Source organism: Telmatherina bonti (genome assembly GCF_933228915.1).
Source record: "Telmatherina bonti genome assembly, chromosome: 15".
Taxonomy (NCBI): Eukaryota; Metazoa; Chordata; class Actinopteri; order Atheriniformes; family Telmatherinidae; genus Telmatherina; species Telmatherina bonti.
This window is the reverse complement of record NC_136613.1, coordinates 29,325,473-29,342,920: the sequence shown is the minus strand read 5'-3', so window position 1 is coordinate 29,342,920 and position 17,448 is coordinate 29,325,473. Positions and strand designations below refer to the sequence as shown.

General features: G+C 38.3%; 2 protein-coding genes across 2 annotated transcripts; one reads left to right on the top strand and one right to left on the bottom strand.

Annotated features, from left to right (window-relative positions):
* Window positions 1–581: 581 nt before the first annotated feature.
* asb1 (ankyrin repeat and SOCS box containing 1) lies at window positions 582–7,891 on the bottom strand. Its single transcript, XM_079254464.1, has 6 exons — window positions 7,840–7,891; window positions 7,642–7,743; window positions 5,520–5,658; window positions 5,042–5,344; window positions 4,550–4,932; window positions 582–2,515 (listed from the first exon to the last, which is right to left on the bottom strand). The coding sequence occupies exons 2-6, from the start codon at window positions 7,736–7,738 to the stop codon at window positions 2,385–2,387; spliced, it is 1,053 nt and encodes a 350-aa protein (XP_079110590.1). The 5' UTR covers window positions 7,739–7,743; window positions 7,840–7,891; the 3' UTR covers window positions 582–2,384.
* A 158-nt stretch (window positions 7,892–8,049) lies between these two features.
* Window positions 8,050–11,820, top strand: LOC306766767 (beta-2-microglobulin-like). The gene is made up of 4 exons (XM_079254596.1): window positions 8,050–8,221; window positions 9,441–9,713; window positions 10,874–10,907; window positions 10,985–11,820. Exons 1-3 carry the CDS (start codon window positions 8,158–8,160, stop codon window positions 10,885–10,887), a joined length of 351 nt encoding a protein of 116 aa, XP_079110722.1. The 5' UTR covers window positions 8,050–8,157; the 3' UTR covers window positions 10,888–10,907; window positions 10,985–11,820.
* The last annotated feature ends 5,628 nt before the right edge of the window (window positions 11,821–17,448 follow it).

The window sequence follows — 17,448 nt, the reverse complement described above, 5'->3', positions numbered from 1 at the left end:
TTTGAATCCATAGACCACATTAATCCATCTTTTTTAACGAGTGGTTTGGAGTGCTGCTGAAATGTGTCGTTGATTAGGTCACATTAGATTGCTCCTTTCTCTTCATATAAAATTTCTAACAATTTATTCCCATCTTGATTGTTCTTACAACTTATTTACATAATAATAAAATCTTTTCTAGTGTTATTTTATGTAGATGTTCCATCAGTGGAAATGACTTCCAGCTCTGTCACTGTGAACAGCTCGTTTCAAGCTCCAATGACAATCGCGGTTGTTTAATCACTGAAATATTCCAAGAACAAGCTTTAAAAGGGGAATTATAATAACACATAATATAAAGTGAGAATTTCCCACAAGGGAACCCTAATAGTGTGGTTCACTGGATCAAAATCCCACATCTGCGAACAATGATGTCTTGACAGCAGAGGAGTGATGTTGCCTCACTGGATTTCTGAAATTGTTAATCCAGACATTTTACACTGTAACAGATTTAAAAGAGGAAAGTAAAGAAAGAAAATAATAATGATCCCTTTGTCATTTAATAATACAGCACACAGAATGAGAAGCTACAAAAGTGTGATTATGTTTACTTTATGCAAATAAACATTTCATAAATACAGCAAAAACACACCGACATGTCAACATGCTGACATTACAAACACTTGGTTTGGAGACATAACAGCTGCGCAACAGACCCACAGAGAAGGCAGTTTTCTAGTTAATAAATACAAACTTATCCTGCTCATCAAAAAAACATTTCAGTCACTATTTAAAAGATTATCAGTGTTACAGAAAAGAGATCCATAAGATTATTTATTTTTCCTCATACAATCCTATGTTCCGACAAAGTTTCCTTTATGTGCAGACATATACATTAGTAATTATGTGAAATATGTAAACATTTCTCCTGCTACCAGTAAGTCAGTCAGGATTTATGGCCTTAAATTGCTTTTAAATATAAATTTTTGCTCCTTGCAGAACAAATGGGTTTAGACTTAAAGATTCAGTGTATGATGCAGAGACATTTACGGACACAAATAGCAAAGATCAGCCAATGGAAGTTCATCATTCCAACCCTGAACCAGATCCTGAAATAAGTATGTCTTCCTGACTACTTTTGCAGCACATTGGTGTTACGAGAGAGGGACAGGGAGTGTGAACCCCCATAAATTGCCTCCAGTGTCTGAAAGTGCAATACCACTCAAAGCCACTAGTAGTATCATCTACAACAAACCTTTAACACATGGGTTAGCTCTGGTCCTAAAGGCCCCCAGTCCTGCAAGTGTTGGGACTTTTCCTGTTGCAAAGCACCTGATACCTACTTGACTTAAATAGCAAAACTTTGCAGAGCTTGAAGTCAAACTCTGCACATATTAGCTAATTGTCCACTGATTTGTTAGGTGTGTTGCAGCAGGGAAACTCCGAAGACTTGCAGGACTGCAACCCTCGAAGACCAGAGTTGCCGAACTCTGATTTGACAGATTCCCTTTTAAAAAAATCTCCTGAAATAGAAAGTCTCCTAATTATTTCTTCAACTTTTTGCATCCGCAACTAGTTGCATTAAAATTAATTCCATAATTACAGATATGATTCCAACAAAGATATGTATTTTCATTCTGTCAGGTTTCATGCATGACCTCCTTTTCCTAATGTGGTCACTTCCAGTCTAAAGAAGAAGAAAATGATGAAAACTACAGGCTTCAAAGCAGGAGTTTACAAACCACTGATTAACACCACTGAGGCATGTTTGGATCTGTGAAATCATCTCTCTATATGTAACAAAAACCAAGCTGATGCACAAGATGGGACCGTTTTGGTGGGGCAAAGACTTCAAATGAATAATCTGCAGAATATTGGATGAAGCATCTTTCTGTCAGATCATTAACAAACTTCAACCAATCTACAGTGTATAACTTAAGGGTACTGGATTGTGGTGCATTTTGCTTGCCCAAAAAGCCTGATATTCAGGTTTATATAAACCATAAGAGCAACCTGGGGAGCTGAGTCTGAACAATCCTCTATGCATGAATGACATATTCATCATATGGCATGTTGAAGTCATTGGAACCAAACCAAATGACATTCACACTGATTGTTCAGCTAAAAAGTGCTACCTGAAATAGGACCAGACACATCCTGGTGGTTTGGGAGATTACAAGGCAGACGTTAACTATGGTACACGTACGAATTCCACAAGTGGAGACATGGATAAGGCTACGTTTCTGGTCATCTGTGTAGTGGCACTGCTACCTTCAACACATCTGAAAACAGCTCAATGATAGAAAATAATAAGCAAATATTGACTTTTCTTTGGGACTTACTGAGGCTTTTTTAAGGATGAGGTTGGATGAGCACTTAGAAGAAAAATAGAATATGATTGGCAGTCAGTTTTGGTGAAGCAGGAAGTTCTTGATTGGTTCTGGTAGTGGTAAAGATGAAATGTGGTTTAGGCGGTTTTTGCCCATTGCTTTGCGGATCCTGATGCGACATGAGTGTGTCAGCCTACGAGGGTGTCCTGAAAACAGAAAGAAGAAGAAAAGGCGACTGAGCAGCAGCAAATGAATCAAGCTAAAGGTAAAACCACGGCAACAGGGTACAGACTGGTTTCCACTGTTTATGTCAAATAACGTGATCAGAACAGCTGTTTTTCAGTGAAAGAAATCTTCACACAGAGGAAGTGCTCAGCAGATATTTCCATTCTGAGAGTCTAGAAAACTACAACTGTTAAAAAGTGTAATTAAAAGGAAGGCTGTAGGGCTGTGACGATATGCTTTTGTCCCGATTTAATTCGATTCCAATTCCGATTTTTTTGGGTGCCAATTCCATTTAATTGGCGATTTTCACAATTTTTCAATATTGCTAGTTTTTTGTAGAATAAAAACAAAATACAAATGTAAAAAACTTTTTATTCCTCGCCATTTCTCTTGATTTCAATTAGGAAAAAACAACACAGGAGTCAGACCTTCATCCTGCTGCTATAATGCCTAAGTAGAAGTAAAAAGGTCAATAAAAACAATAAAAATGAAAAAAAAAATTTGAATGGATTATTTTTATTTATTTGAAAAAAAAAAAATTTTAAACAAAAAATCGATTTTAAAATTGTGATGCAAAAAAAAAAATCCCAATATTTGATTTTTTGATTCGATTTTCCCATCCTGAGAAGGCTGGTTTATCTGCTAATGTGTTGCTCCGATCAATTTTTACAACTGTTAACATTTTATAAAAATAATAAAGTTTATCAGTGGAAATGCAGAAAATCATTTCCTTTATAAACAAAATACATAAAGAAAACAACATATTTCAATAAAACCCTTACAGCTCATGATGTTAGATACAACAGCTAGTCAGCCAATATGACTTGCTGAAGTTCAAACTGAGCTTCAGAGTGAGGAAGAAAGCAGGTTTAAGGACTTTGAACATGGCAAGGTTGTTGGTCTGAGTATTTTACACACAACCATCTCTAGGGTTTACAGAGAATTGTCCTAAAAGAGAAAATACACAGTGGACTTTAACGACTTGTTGCCAGAGGTCAGAGCAGAATGGGCAGACTGGTTGGTAACGGAAGAATAAAATAGAACTTTATTGTCATTGAGCCAGCGTCCCAGCACAACGGTGAAGGAAACGTAAAGTTATCTAAAAAAAACTACTGGTTCCAACCAAGCTATGTAGAACACCATCTCTGAACACACACGTCCAGCCATGAAGCAGATGGTCTGCAGCAGCAGAAGACCACTCCGGGTGCCGCTGCTGTCAGCTAAGAACAGTAAAACTGAGGCTACGACTCACACAGACTCACCAAAACTGAACAGAAGATGGAAAATGTGGCCAGATCTGACGAGTCTCCATTTCAGCTCCACATTCAGATGGTAGGACCACAATTTGGTAAAATAATGAAATAATGAAAACATGAATCCGTCCTGTCTGGTATCAACAGTTCAGGCTGTGGCTGATGGCGTGCCGGTGTGAGGAATATTTACTTGGTACTTTCAGCCTTTTAATACCAACATGAGTATCGCTGCTGACCATGTCCATCCCTTTATGAGTACAGTGTAGCATCTTCTGATGGAAACTTCCAGCAGGATGAAGCACCATGTCACCAGATCCCCATCCCACTGGGCACCATTGGGATGTGGTGGAACAGGAGATTCACATCATGGATGTACAACAGAAAAATCTGCAGCATCTATGTGAGGCTATGATGTCAAATATAGAGCATAACACCACGAGGAATGTTTCCAACGCCTGATTAAATCTATGCTATGAAGAATTAAGATGGTAGGATGGATATAAGGGGGTTCAAACTGGTAGTAGCAAAGGTCTACCTTAATAAAGTCGACAGTGAGTGTAGTTCTTTTATTAAAGGTACAAATAAGAATACAAATAGTTCATTTTATCAACTGTCAACTAAAATAAATATTCTAGTTTTGAAAGCAGTAATCATCCCTGCAGATTTCCCTCTAAACAACATCAAGACTACCACAGGAACATAATGCTCCTCCATCATGTCCGTGTACCCTCAAATTCTTCCCCACTCATCATGTTTACTCACTTCTTGCCTCCAGGAAGACCCTCAGTGCCTCCGGGTCCACTTTCCTCCGATTGGGAGCCTCCAGCTCAGACTCATCCCAGGGTACCAGGGCAGGGTTAGCCCCGTGGTCCAGCAGCAGGTGAATGAAGGCCACCTCACAACCATGTCGCAGCACTGCATCCAGCAGGCAGGAGGCCAGACCTCGAGTCAGGGCCTCGTGGCAGACGGGCCCCGTGTAGTTGAAGTCCGGCTGTGCGCCGGCTTGGAGCAGCAGCCGGAAACATTCCAGGTGGTGGTAAGCAGCACTGATGTAGAGAGGACACACCACCAGAGTGTTCAGGGTGCGAGCACTGAGGAGTAGCCGCGGGCCCAGCTGGTGGTCCATGTCAACGTCAGCGTTGAACCTAGAAGAGAACAAAGCCCGGGTCGAGTAAAAGATTTACATGACCTCCAACTGAAGAATCTGCATGTCAATCAAATAACAACAGGTGCAACATTGCATAAAAGCTTCACCTGATGAGCTCCTGCAGTATGTCCACCCTCCCAACTCGTGCAGCATGGTACAGTGGGGTGCTGCGGTGGTGGCGGCTCCCGTTGGGATCGGCTCCGGCTTCAAGCAGGATCCGAACACAGTCCAGATGCCCGTTTACCACGGCTACATAGAGAGCCGTCTGGCCCTTAACATCAACTAGGTCCACGTCGGCTCCCTGAGCGATCAGATACGCCACGCAAGCAGCGTGTCCGGCGGTAGCGGCGATCCGCAGAGGGGTGCATGGCAGGCAGCCGCAGCACCACACCGACTTTTCATTAATACGCCTGGAAGCAAACGGGAGAAAGGAAGACTTTCGTCCCACTAAGTAACATTTATAGTGCCTGTCTCCTACAGCTGGGATGGAAAACCATAAAACAGACACACACTCACTTCATTCATTCATTCTTCTTGGATTTTCATTAAAGAACTATTTGCAGTCTTATTATCAGTTTGTCTCACCGTCTGAAGCCCTCCTCCTGCAGGAGGTTCCTCACGGTGTCCAGATCGCCGACATAGGCCGCATTGTGGAGCCGCATGTCGTCTTGCTCCAGAGGTTTGTCGCAGAACTGCTCCTGGAGCCATTCCTTCAGGTTTCTACCTGATGGGGGGGGGGGGTTGAACAAAGAGGAAAACTCTTTGTGGTGGCTGAGGAAAACTCTCTTTGGGAAAATGATCAACCATTCATCTTTCCTCCCTTCTATTCCCTCACCATGTATCCCCAGCCTTAATGCTCCCAGCCTCTCTCATTCGTTCATTCTAACCCAGCCTCTTCTCATTTATCCTCACACATATCACCTTCCATCTTCCCTTGATTTATCAATCCCCACCATGTCCATTCATCTTTTCCATTCACACATCCATCCTCCATTCTCTATTCATCTTTCCAGAACTTCATCCAGACTTTCATTTGTTGATTAAACATCTTAAATCACTTTTTAGTTGTAACAACTGAGAAATACCTCACATTTAGGTGCAAGGTGCCCTGATGGGTGTTCTGTAAAGTTTAATGGACTACTGAGTCACGCTGAGTCTGAAGTAGTTTTCATGGTTCCCTCTAAACGCAGCTAGAGCGCCGTACTAACCAGACTGAACAGATAACCTATGAATCTTTGATGATTTAATTCACAAAAAGCTTCATCATGTCTCTAATTCTATTCATGCAGAAATTTCAGACAGAAATCTCACTGAAGCAGTACTTTAACATAATTATACACAAATACTGACTTTATACAGTATGTGGAGTTAAATAACTCAGACTGTCACATAACAGACAGTAAATGTATACTTTAACCTTTAAACTTAGGAGGCCGTCAGTGAATTCAGATACTCATCAGATGTTTGCATTTAATTTTTGTACAAAGTGTTCTTTCCAGCATATAATAGTTGGTGACCTTTTACCCACCAAAACAGCAATAATAATAACAACCAAAAAGAAAAAAACATAGATTAACCCTTCTGAGACGTGTGCCACCAAGCGACATTATTGTTGTTGAAAAAAAAAAGGGGGTCCTGCAGAAAAAGTTTGGAAACCACTGCTTTATACTATGATGAGTTTTATCAGTTTTAAATGATATATTTTATAATTCAGTTGTTTTAAAAAAGTGGGATTTGTTGTAAAGAGGTTTTGTTTGTTTTGTTTCTATCAAGCAAAACAACCCAAAATAAACATCACACTTCCACTGCCATGCTTGATTGGTGGTATTAGGTGTTTGTGCTGATATCCTGTTTGGTTTTTACCCAACATAGTGTTGAGCATTATTACAAACACCCCACTAGGGTTTGTCTTTTAGAAGGGTGTTATTAAGTGATTCTGTTTGTCTAATGATCCTGTAATTAACATAAGCATGCTAACTAAAGTCAGTGGGTTTGAGATTGAGCTCCTGGAAAGATTGCCCTTTTTGTCTGTTTGTTTTCATTTATATGTAAAACCTTATAAATGACTTTTTCTTTTTTTTTTTTTTTTTTTACAAGACTGTAGGTGAGGTCTCATCACTGGCCCCTGGGTCAAGCTAGTTAAAAAGTATATTTTGTTTTATTTTAACTAAGAATAATATAATAATATATTATTTATAGCTCCAAAAATCTGGAACAGCCTCCTTCTGCAGGTTAGACAGGCTAACTCCTTTGCTGTTTTTAAAACAACAAATTCGTATTCTTTTGCATTTTAGCAAGACTGAGTTGTCATCTGTGTCCTTGCATTTTATTTTTAACTGTTCTTTTTCATGTATCTCTTACGTTATCATTTTATTGTTATTTTATTTTTTTTAAGCTGTTTTTGTTCACTTGCTGTTTTTAAAGTGCTTTATAAATAAATATGGTATGGTATATTGTCATATATAATATATATTATAACTCAGAGTGATATAACCATATATTGTATATATTATAACAAAGAATATTGTATTTCAACAGATGGGAATGCCCATAGGCTGTACTTTATGAAACAAATAGAGCCTTAACTATCATAGTGATGTTATATAGATAATGGAAGTCTGCCTGGATGTGTTCTGCGGGCTTCCCACACACAATCTCCCCCCTGACAGATGTTTATCTGCAGTCACGTCCAGACAGACTGGGTTACCTGCTGCAGTGGCACTGGGCAGATCAGACACAGTGATGAGCGGAGGAAAGCTGATACTGGGCGGCTCGTCAACATCCGCGTCTGGACCGTCGGCCATGCTCCCTAAAACGCCACGCAGTCAGCGGGAAAACAGGGACAAGGTTACGCTAAAAACAAGCAAGAAACCAGCGGGCTGGATCAGATGAGAGATAAACAAACCACACTGAAGACGTCTGCTCGGGTCACTGCGCACTGCTCAGCTGCATACGTATGAGTGCGTAACATACGTAAGTAAATGTTACGTAAACTACGTGCAATCGGAAAAAGACGTGGGCAACGTCATTCTGCTGGGCAGGTTCGGCGTAAGTAGGTTTTTGGATTTGCTCGTTGCTATAAGCACCGCCTCATTTTACGTATGCACAACAACAAACTCTCCGTGACTATTTTTACTTTCGTTTTTCACCGGGAAGCGACCTCGCAGTTTAGCAGGAACAATAAACATTTTCTTCTCTAAGTGACCGTCTGGAAGGTGAAACAATGAAGACGATACTCTGTGTGGCTGTTCTTCTGTTTGCTGTGGGCTCCGTGGAGCCTAAAGAAGGTAATAAACTGGTGTGTGGTACTAGGTCTTGTTCCAGGATACATTTTTACCAAAGCTCTGCTCCTACCCGGAAGTTCCTAAATGGCACCCATCATCTCGTATCTTAAAAAACAATTTATTTTTACATTTTTTAATGAAACAAGTGGCTTGACTGAAAAATTATACCAATATAAATACCTCTACCTTACTGTCCGAGTCCTTAAATCTGGCGAGCTTCCGTAAGTTTTGATCTAAACTGCGCATCGGGTTTGGGACGTGCGTCACTCTAATGGCGCATGTTCGTCTTTTAGTTACGCTCTTTTTTTTTTAGTTGGAATGAGTTTATTTATTAACAAAACCTTTAAAGACATTTTGGGTTGATATCCTTATGATATATGTAATAAAGGGTAAGGAATGAGTAAACTATTGTAAGGATAATTTTCACAACATAATAAATAGTCATCAGACCTTTACCTTGTTATAAAAGCTCGTATCCTTATTATTGTAGTTGCAGTTTAGCAGAGCTTTCTTTCTTTCTCTTCATTTGGCCATAAGTTATTACAGTTCTATTACAATGTAACATAAAATCTTCTTTGAGTTTAAACTTTTGTCACAAATATGTGATTTTAGTTTATATGCCGTTGACATAGTTACTAAATATTATATAATAAAGTTTTAAATTGAGGGAAAATGCCATTATCCCCAGAAAATGCTGTTGCTATCCAGGTCTGGGTGAATCTTCGTTGGAGACGGTTAACTGATAAATATAACACTGAAAATATGTCTAAATTTAATAACTAAACATAAACTGCATTACAGGCTGATTTTTACATTACATGTAGTTTAGCGGCTGATGCGAGGGACTGATGTAAAATCTATCTAAGATGGTCGTAATCTACACCTGCCAAAACGGTTTGAGGGGGAAAAATAGCAACGCACATCACAGCCCCACTACTTTACCCATCCTAACCCCAGACCCCAACCCTTCCAGCTCAAACCAAATCAGATGGATGCCCACCTGTGGGTTTGAAATACTTTACTTAGCTACTTAGCATCCTGTCATATTAAGGATCTTTTTGAAAAAAAAACCCAAAACACTTTCTACTATTTGATTGTTTCATATTTGTTCTTAAATTTAGTTCATACATAATCTGTAAAAGTAAAAATGCAACTTTAATTAGTTTTGAATTGTTTTTCTACATGTTATAAAGATCTCTCTTTCTCCTTTCTTTTTTGTTAGCTCCACCAAAGGTTCAGGTGTACAGCCGTACACCAGGCGAGTACGGGAAAGGAAACACCTTGATCTGTCATGCCAGTCAGTTCCACCCTCCAGAAATCAAAATTGAGTTGCTCAAGAATGGAGATCCAATAACTGGTACCAGGCAAACTGACCTGGCCTTTGAGGAGAACTGGCATTACCACCTTACGCAACATGTGCCATTCACTCCAGCGCAAGGAGACGCATACACTTGCAGAGTTACTCACATGGGAAAGACCAGAGTGTATGAGTGGGGTATGTATGCAGTACATTTACCTTAAAATGGTAATGATCATTAAAGGTGCATTTTGACCTCTGACCTTTCCCAGGGATTAGGGACTTCTAGAGTGGCTTTCCATGAACTACTATACCAGCACTGGGAAGTACTGGGAAGTAATATCATTAAGATGGTATATTTTACACTGCAAAAGTTGGTTAGAGGGTCGTACTAGAGATAACCTAGAGAAGGAATCAGGAGAATACTGATAATAAAAGGAAAGCCATAACAGAAATATTGGTTTATGTGTTAAAGTGTTTCACTTTTAAAAGCATGAACAAATGGAAAACACCTCAACACATCCTTGTGAGAAGGTGCCCTTTTTCTGTGATTGCACTCGAAGCACACTTCCTACGTCTTCCACTGCAGCTCAGACCTGCTCCCATAGCAGAGGTGCAGCAGTGAGGGGGGAGACTTCTTTCCCGTTAGTAATCTGCCATGTTCCTCATCATCACTAGAATTATGCCACAGAGGAAAGTCAGACATTAATAACCGGAGGAGTAGTCAGTGGGGTTAAATACTGGCTGAATCTGGTCATTATGCAGTTTTAAATACCAATATTTACACCCACTGAAATGAGAAAATAAGAAAGTTGTGTGTAAATGACAACATTCTGCACTATATGTGTACATGTATAAGGAATATTATGAGGAATATTCATTCATTCATTTATGATCCTAACCACTTAGTCGGATTAAGGGTCGTGGGGAAGCTGGAGTCTATCCCAGCAGTCTTTTGGGTGAAAGGCAGGGTACACCCTGGACAGCTCGCCAGTCCATCGCAGCCGTAATAAGGAAAATATTTTCCTAAATAAGATCAAAAACCAACTTATTGTTCCACTGTGTTTTTTGCTGCAAAAAGCTTTCCCCGATTCTTACCTTCTATATTTAGCAACTGCCTAAATGCTTTCTGCAAAATGACCTTTTAGTCAAGATGCTCCTGTCAGCCAATGTGCTCTTATCTGTTGGTAGAGCTGAAAGAAAAATCACAAGTATCGCACACACAGGGTTAGGAAAATTACCGTATGACATTAGTTGTTTAGAAGTATCTTCTTTTTCGTTTGTTTTTATCTTTACATGTTTTTTTTTTTTACAGCTTAAACTGCCCAAATTAACTTTTTCTTTATTTTCTGCTGCAGAAAGAGACGTGTAATCTCTCCACATTTTCATCAGGTAAGCATAGCATTCATTCTCTGCTTTAACTTATACAGAAAAAATGCTGAGTAACATTATATTATTTTACTCTGCAGGTCTCATCAACACGATGAGGACTGGAACGTGCCTGATCTCTTTGTACTCTTGGAAGTGTTGATAATTCAAGGTTTCACAGCAAATGTCTGAGCATCAACTGAGGAAGATGATGAGAGGTGAAGATACTGCACTTTAAAAAGCTCTGTGTTTGAATAAAAACAGGTGTGAAAAGACGCCTACATCCAAAATAACGTGGCTAGAATCGTTGCACAATTTGTTTAAATAGTGAAATTATTGACTGTGATTAAAATGCCAAGTTAATATTTGTCACCCAGTAATTTTTCCTCAGTTTTGTTTGGATTTTGTTGTTTTTTAAATTTTGTTTAAATGAGATTTTTCTCAGTCTGGATGTTAATCTGGTGTTCCCAGACCCGAACAATCATCTGTTGAGTTGGAACAGACTAAAGAGCCATGATAAAAATAAAGTTACACTAATCCAGACACATGTATGTGTACAAAGATAATAAAAATAATTTTCAGTGAGTCTGAATGGTGAATCTGAAATCAAACACATTACATTATTATATGAGTAAAACAAATTATTCTGGGTTTTAGGGTAATGTAGATAAAATCTTTGCATTCCTTTTCTGTCTGATATCTCCTGCTAAGTCACAGTTCTATGTACTTGTATTTGCACTTAATTTTTGTAATGCATATTGATAAACTTTCCATTTTAATCTGTATCATTTAAATGTATGAAATGCATTTTGATTGGTGAAAAACTAATAAAATGAAATAACTTGGAAAACATTGTCCTTTTACTTTGCGTCCATGTTTAGCCGAGTCCTAAACCAACCTGTGGCTGGATGTACTTTACAGTTCCCAGCAGCGCTTCTCAAACTACTGAAGTTATTCCCTGGTTTTTTTTGGACAAGTTTTATGTGTGTAAGCAGGTTTTATTGCTTGATGTTCTGATATTGTAAACAGTAACTTTCCCATTAAAGACAATAAAAATTACTTGAATCCACCAAAACCCACTTTAACCTTCCTATTTCTGAATATTCTGTCAGTTCTCCAGCCTTGCATCGAGACGACGGCTGCATGGCCTGTTGGATATACTCTATAAACCACTCGGTCATCACATGCGGTTGGCAAACTCCAACATACGTTGGGATCGTGGTTCAGAAAGATTTAGAACCACTGATTTAAAAGCTAGTCTGCTGATTAATGTATGTACAAATGCCTGACAGGTAGCTACAGTGTAAATTCCAATTAAATGATGTTAATTTTGTCCATGAAAAAACATGCTACTGATAGTAATTCAGCAAACACCATTCATACAAGTAATAGTCCAGTAAAAGCACAATAGAAAATTGAATACAAAATGCCAGAAAACAAGACACTTTAATCCACAAACTGGCTCATTACTTACAAGTTTTACTTTTAATACAGTTCAGAAATGTTAGATTTTCCACTTAAGAGGCAGCAGGAGAAATCATTTCTCCAATTTTATTTACTCTAATGGTGATGTGTAAAATATGAATATTCTCCTATGCAAGGATCTAAAGGGATAGTTTTTTATGTAGAGAGTTTTTCGGAAAAAGTGTCTTAGCCACTGTAGAGAACAGGCAGCATGTTCAACATGTTAACCATTGGCCTTGCATTCAGGAAATTGACTAAATACCAAAAGGAAAATGAGGAATAAGGGTTCTGATGCTAGTTCTTGGTGTATTGGGACCTCAGAGGACGCATTTCCAGTATCGCCAAATGTGATATCTGTCACTATGCCCGAGTAAAACTCAATAAAACTATATTAATTAAACTATTACATTTCTATCATTGACTATATTTTTTCCTATATTTGACAGAAAACATTATTCCAACAACGAATCCATGCTCACACACATACCTTTAATCACCTTCAAAAACCTGAACATAAACATCAAGTTTACATTAAAGTCACTCTCACCTAATTTTATGAATATTGTCTCAGATTTGAGCAACAGATGAAAAAAAAAAACCTTTGTCCTGTTTGCTTTTTTTTTTTTTACTATTATAGGTTATGTCTAACATTTCAAGCCCTCACGAGGCAGATTGACATCTTACAGAAACACAAAAATCTCATTAAGTAAAAATAAATAAATACAAACAGAAAACATCTGAGTGAGCACAAAGTGAAACACAAACTACTGCCTGGTCATAAACTATGAGCTGTTGCTGAGTCATTCTTGGCAGAGTAACGTCCACCAGGCAGGCGTGCAGCCCGATGATGGACACTGGCATTCGTCTGACGCTCTAAAAATAAACAAACAGGTCAACAGAGTCATGTGTCCCTGCAGACGTCCTGCTGTGTGGACGAAAATGTGATGAAAAAAGAAATACATCGCTGTCTCATTTAAGTTCAGCCAAATAGTTTTACCTCCTGTGGTCCGTACCATGAAGACCTGGGGATACAGGCTAGTACAGTAGGTCAAACACACAAACATTTCCTAATAGCCTAAACCAAATGTTTGTCTGCATTTTATTTAAACAAAACATTGTCTTAGTTTGGCCCTGCTTCAGGACTAAAGAGATCTGGACCCTAAAGATGGCAGTCATTGAAGTATCTAAATCTAAACCAGAGAAGCCACGCTGGGTTTCACCTGTTCTTTAGTCCACACGTTGAGACTGAAACACAAGGCTATGACAGAACAATTTAAAAAAAAAAAAAAAAAAAATTCCTGTCCTGGAGAGCATATTGGGGTTAAAAGGAAAGACTGGGAGTTTAGAAGAGACGAGCGCGCTGCAGTGAAACCAAACTTTGGGTCTGCTTCACTGAGATTACAATTATTCTACAATATTATTCTTTCAGTGGCTGTCTGTCCCCCTGTGTTGGCCTTGTGCCGGACTGTTGACCTGTCCAGGGTGTCCCTGCCTTTTGCCTGATGATTGCTGGGAAAGGCTCCAGCGTCTCCATGATGCTGAATTGGACTCAGCGGTTAAGAAAATGAATGTTATCCTGACATGGTCTGTGTTTTCCTTTATTTAAAAAAAAAAAAAAAAAAAAAAATAGTTTCCAGTTTTTATAGTAAAATATGGACGTTTTTAAATAAACCAGTGACGAGAAAACCGCTTGCATCTTTATAATTATCAAAGGAATTTAAAAAGGTAAGAAAAGGATACAAATTGCACCATAGCTGGATGAATGCTTGTTGCTTTGAAAGTTGCAGCCACAAGGAATTGTGGGACAGAAGTATTTTTTTCTTTTTTTTGGTTCAGATGTAAAGAATGATACCGACTGGAGTTCCTCTGTGGAGGGAATCTGAACAGCCTTCAAAATGGCAGCATGTTAGATACTTCTGTGTCATTTCATTCAGTTTGGAAGTTTTCAAACCAAACTAGACTATTCAAATGCATCTCACACCTCCGTTCGATGGGAACTTTAATGGACCCTGTGATAAATCCCCACCTTCCCTTTGAAATGTGTACGAGCCGCTACAGTGCTTTCTAACATGATCTTTCCCGTGTTGCTGTTTGAGTTTCGGAGAATAGCTGCTGCTGGTTATTTGAGGATCTTCAGAAGAAAGAAGGGTGTTTTTCAAGTAGAAAAAAAATCCTCGGTGTGATTTGGTCGAAACAGACTTCACAAAATCCCCTCAGAGTTACAAAGGAGTCATTCATCATTTCATTCATGATAACTTGAACAATGGCGCCTTCTCATTAAGGCTGCCCAGGCTTTCAGACTGGCACCTTTTCTAAATAAGCCCATATCACAAATACTCAACAAGAGACAAACATTTACTGCAATGTATCCATTTATTTCACTCCACTACAAAATTATATCATTTGAACTATGATACAGTTTCCACATATACATAATGTACAGTTTAAAGAGAAGCTAAGGATATGTTACAAACAGTGTGTAGTGTACACAGTCATTTCATGAGACAGAAACACATGCTGGTCCCCACTTTGCCACACTTTTCCTTTAAGATTTCAATGTTGTTGTTTTTTTAGTAAAGCTATTTTATGTTTCCCTCTTAGATTAGATGTACTGTTAAATACTGATATGAAAAGAGTACATAGTTTAGTGAAGTTTGACGCTAAGTCCTCAGAAAAGGCTCTGTCTGCATTGTAACACAGCCTCTTTTTTTCCCTAAATTTTATAAAATTAAAACCTATAAGGTCATGCCCAGTGGCTGTCTGCTCTACATATGATGCCAACAGTAAATCTGTCCACTGATGTCAATAGCAAACAGCATTAGTACCAATCATTTATTCAAAATATATATGGTTCTTTAAAGGCCATAGTCATATGTCCAAACTTTTTCTGATTGTGTGTGTGTGTGTGTGTGGGGGGGGGGGGGGGGGTGTCTGGTCAGAAAACCAGGCCTGCACTATGAAGAGGGGTATCAGTGCCTTAACAAAGATCTGGCTGAACATTACTATGATACTGGTTATCAGCTCTAAGTGACCCCAGCTCTGGCTTCATTTTTAAACCCCAGTTCCAAAAGTGTCGGGATGTTGTGTAAAATTAACATAAAACCAGAAAGCAATGATTTTAAAATCTAATAAACTAATAATTTTTGTTATGATTGAACATTGAAAAATCTTTTAAGTTTTAAAAGTCATGAAAAAATATTTACACATCTTGAATTTGATGGTAGAAATGTATTAAAAAAGTTAAGCTGGCCATGTTTACTACTTTGTAATGGTAGTTTTTACATGTCTGAGAAGACAGATGCTGAACGTTTGGGAGATGGAGTGGCAGCATGTCCACGTCGTACCCGGACTCTGGCCTGCTCACTGCTGATAGCTTGCCTGCAACATGTTTTTATATATATATATATATATATATATATATATATATATATATATATATATATATGAAAATCACAGCAATCTTGTATTTATAACTAATACAACATCACAGTTTTTGAAGGTTTATTTTTTTATTGGATTGGGGAAAAATGAACTAGCATCATAATTTCATGTATTCTGAGAAGCAAAGTAGCTGCTGTGAAACTAAAGTATAAACCTAAATGGAAGTTCTTTTATTCCAACAGTGTTTACTCACTATTATAGGAAAAAAACCCAGATTACATTCATCAATGTAATCATTATTTCACAGTGTCTCAAGTTAAACACCAGAAGCCTGTGGGTTTTAGGAGGCAGATTTATGAAAGAAAACTGTAAACTACATGATTCTGAAAAACGCCAGTGCAAAAATCGTATATCATTACTTTTATGTGGTAATTGCATTTTCCTTAGAGGGTGAGAGAGGCCACTCTACAGTAAACATCGAGAGCTGTACTGTGTTTAAACATAGTGTAAATGGGATATTTCCATCACTAAATTTACTTTTATTCTTTCAATCCTACCTCAATGATCCATCTCATATTGCTTCATATGTTCCTATCCATCACATATGTAAAGCACAATTCACATGAATGAGAATAAAGTTAGTAATATTTTATAAATAAAAGTCACAAAAAGTTCCATCTGGCCAAACATTGTTTACACCCCAAACAGGAAGAGTTTGGCAAATTCCACAGTACAAATATAGAGGAGAGATTTCCACAACGGCATGCTGACTTTGAGAAAAAAAATTTTTCTGAAAGTATAAAAGTATCTTATTTTTATTTAATTGTGACAGAAAGGGGAGGACTCTTAACACTGCTTACTTGACAGAAAGCGTTGTTTTTTCTTAAAAAAATATTTAAATGCAACTATCCTACTTCTACTTATCAAAGTGCAGCAGTGCATAGCAACGCTAAACTGGTTGAAGAAGACTGTGGGAAGACTGTTTCAAAGGGAACCTGAGGTTCTGATACAGACTGAAAGACGAGAATGTCATGTTAAACGACGCAGTGAAGACTGAAACTAAAATACAACAATTAGGATTTTAGAAAATTACGCTAGCAGAACTGTCAACATCAGATTCTTTACTTCTCAAAGTTTTGAATAAAACCTTTCTGCTGTTTGAGTTATAAATGTATCCATTTAGTCCTACTGCACTGTGGAGGGCTGAATTAAGGCTCTAAATGCTCCTCATACTCATAAAATGCTGAGTGCAGCACACCCTAACAGATTCTTTTTCGTAATTAATTAAAGTTTAAAATGAGTAACTCATTATTAAAACATGTGCAGTGAAGCAAGTTTTCAGTACAAGTACTCACTTCAAGCTGACTCATTCCACAGAAGGCACCTTTTCAGACCGAGGAGGTTAGATGGCATCCAGTAGTGTGCAGGACACAGATGAATTTAATGGATTTTATCATCTGTCAGACTTATCAGCTGGTTGAACTCTGACACCATCATAAACTTTCCCGATTCCATCATGAAATTACCTCTAAATAGTGTTAGACCTCTGAAGTACTTGGTGGCCTTTTTCTGCATCTTGCAGAGTTCTTCCCATCCAGTTGTGCTGGAAAATATGCAGGTCTCTCTTCTTTATTGACAACAAAACCTCACATTGCAAGGTTTGATCCAACATAACTTCTGAGAAAAATATCCCTTCCGTCTCTCCAGACAAGAAGCCGCT

Bases quoted from the DNA above. Each gene is read 5' to 3' on its own strand.
- asb1 (XM_079254464.1), bottom strand. From the start codon at position 7,738: ATGGCCGACGGTCCAGACGCGGATGTTGACGAGCCGCCCAGTATCAGC. The intron at 5,659-7,641 runs GTAACCCAGTCT...CCCCCCCATCAG, and splicing joins GCCCAGTGCCACTGCAGCAG to GTAGAAACCTGAAGGAATGG. The intron at 2,516-4,549 runs GTGAGTAAACAT...TTCTGTTTTCAG, and splicing joins GGTCTTCCTGGAGGCAAGAA to GACACCCTCGTAGGCTGACA.
- LOC306766767 (XM_079254596.1), top strand. From the start codon at position 8,158: ATGAAGACGATACTCTGTGTGGCTGTTCTTCTGTTTGCTGTGGGCTCC. The intron at 8,222-9,440 runs GTAATAAACTGG...CTTTTTTGTTAG, and splicing joins CTCCGTGGAGCCTAAAGAAG to CTCCACCAAAGGTTCAGGTG.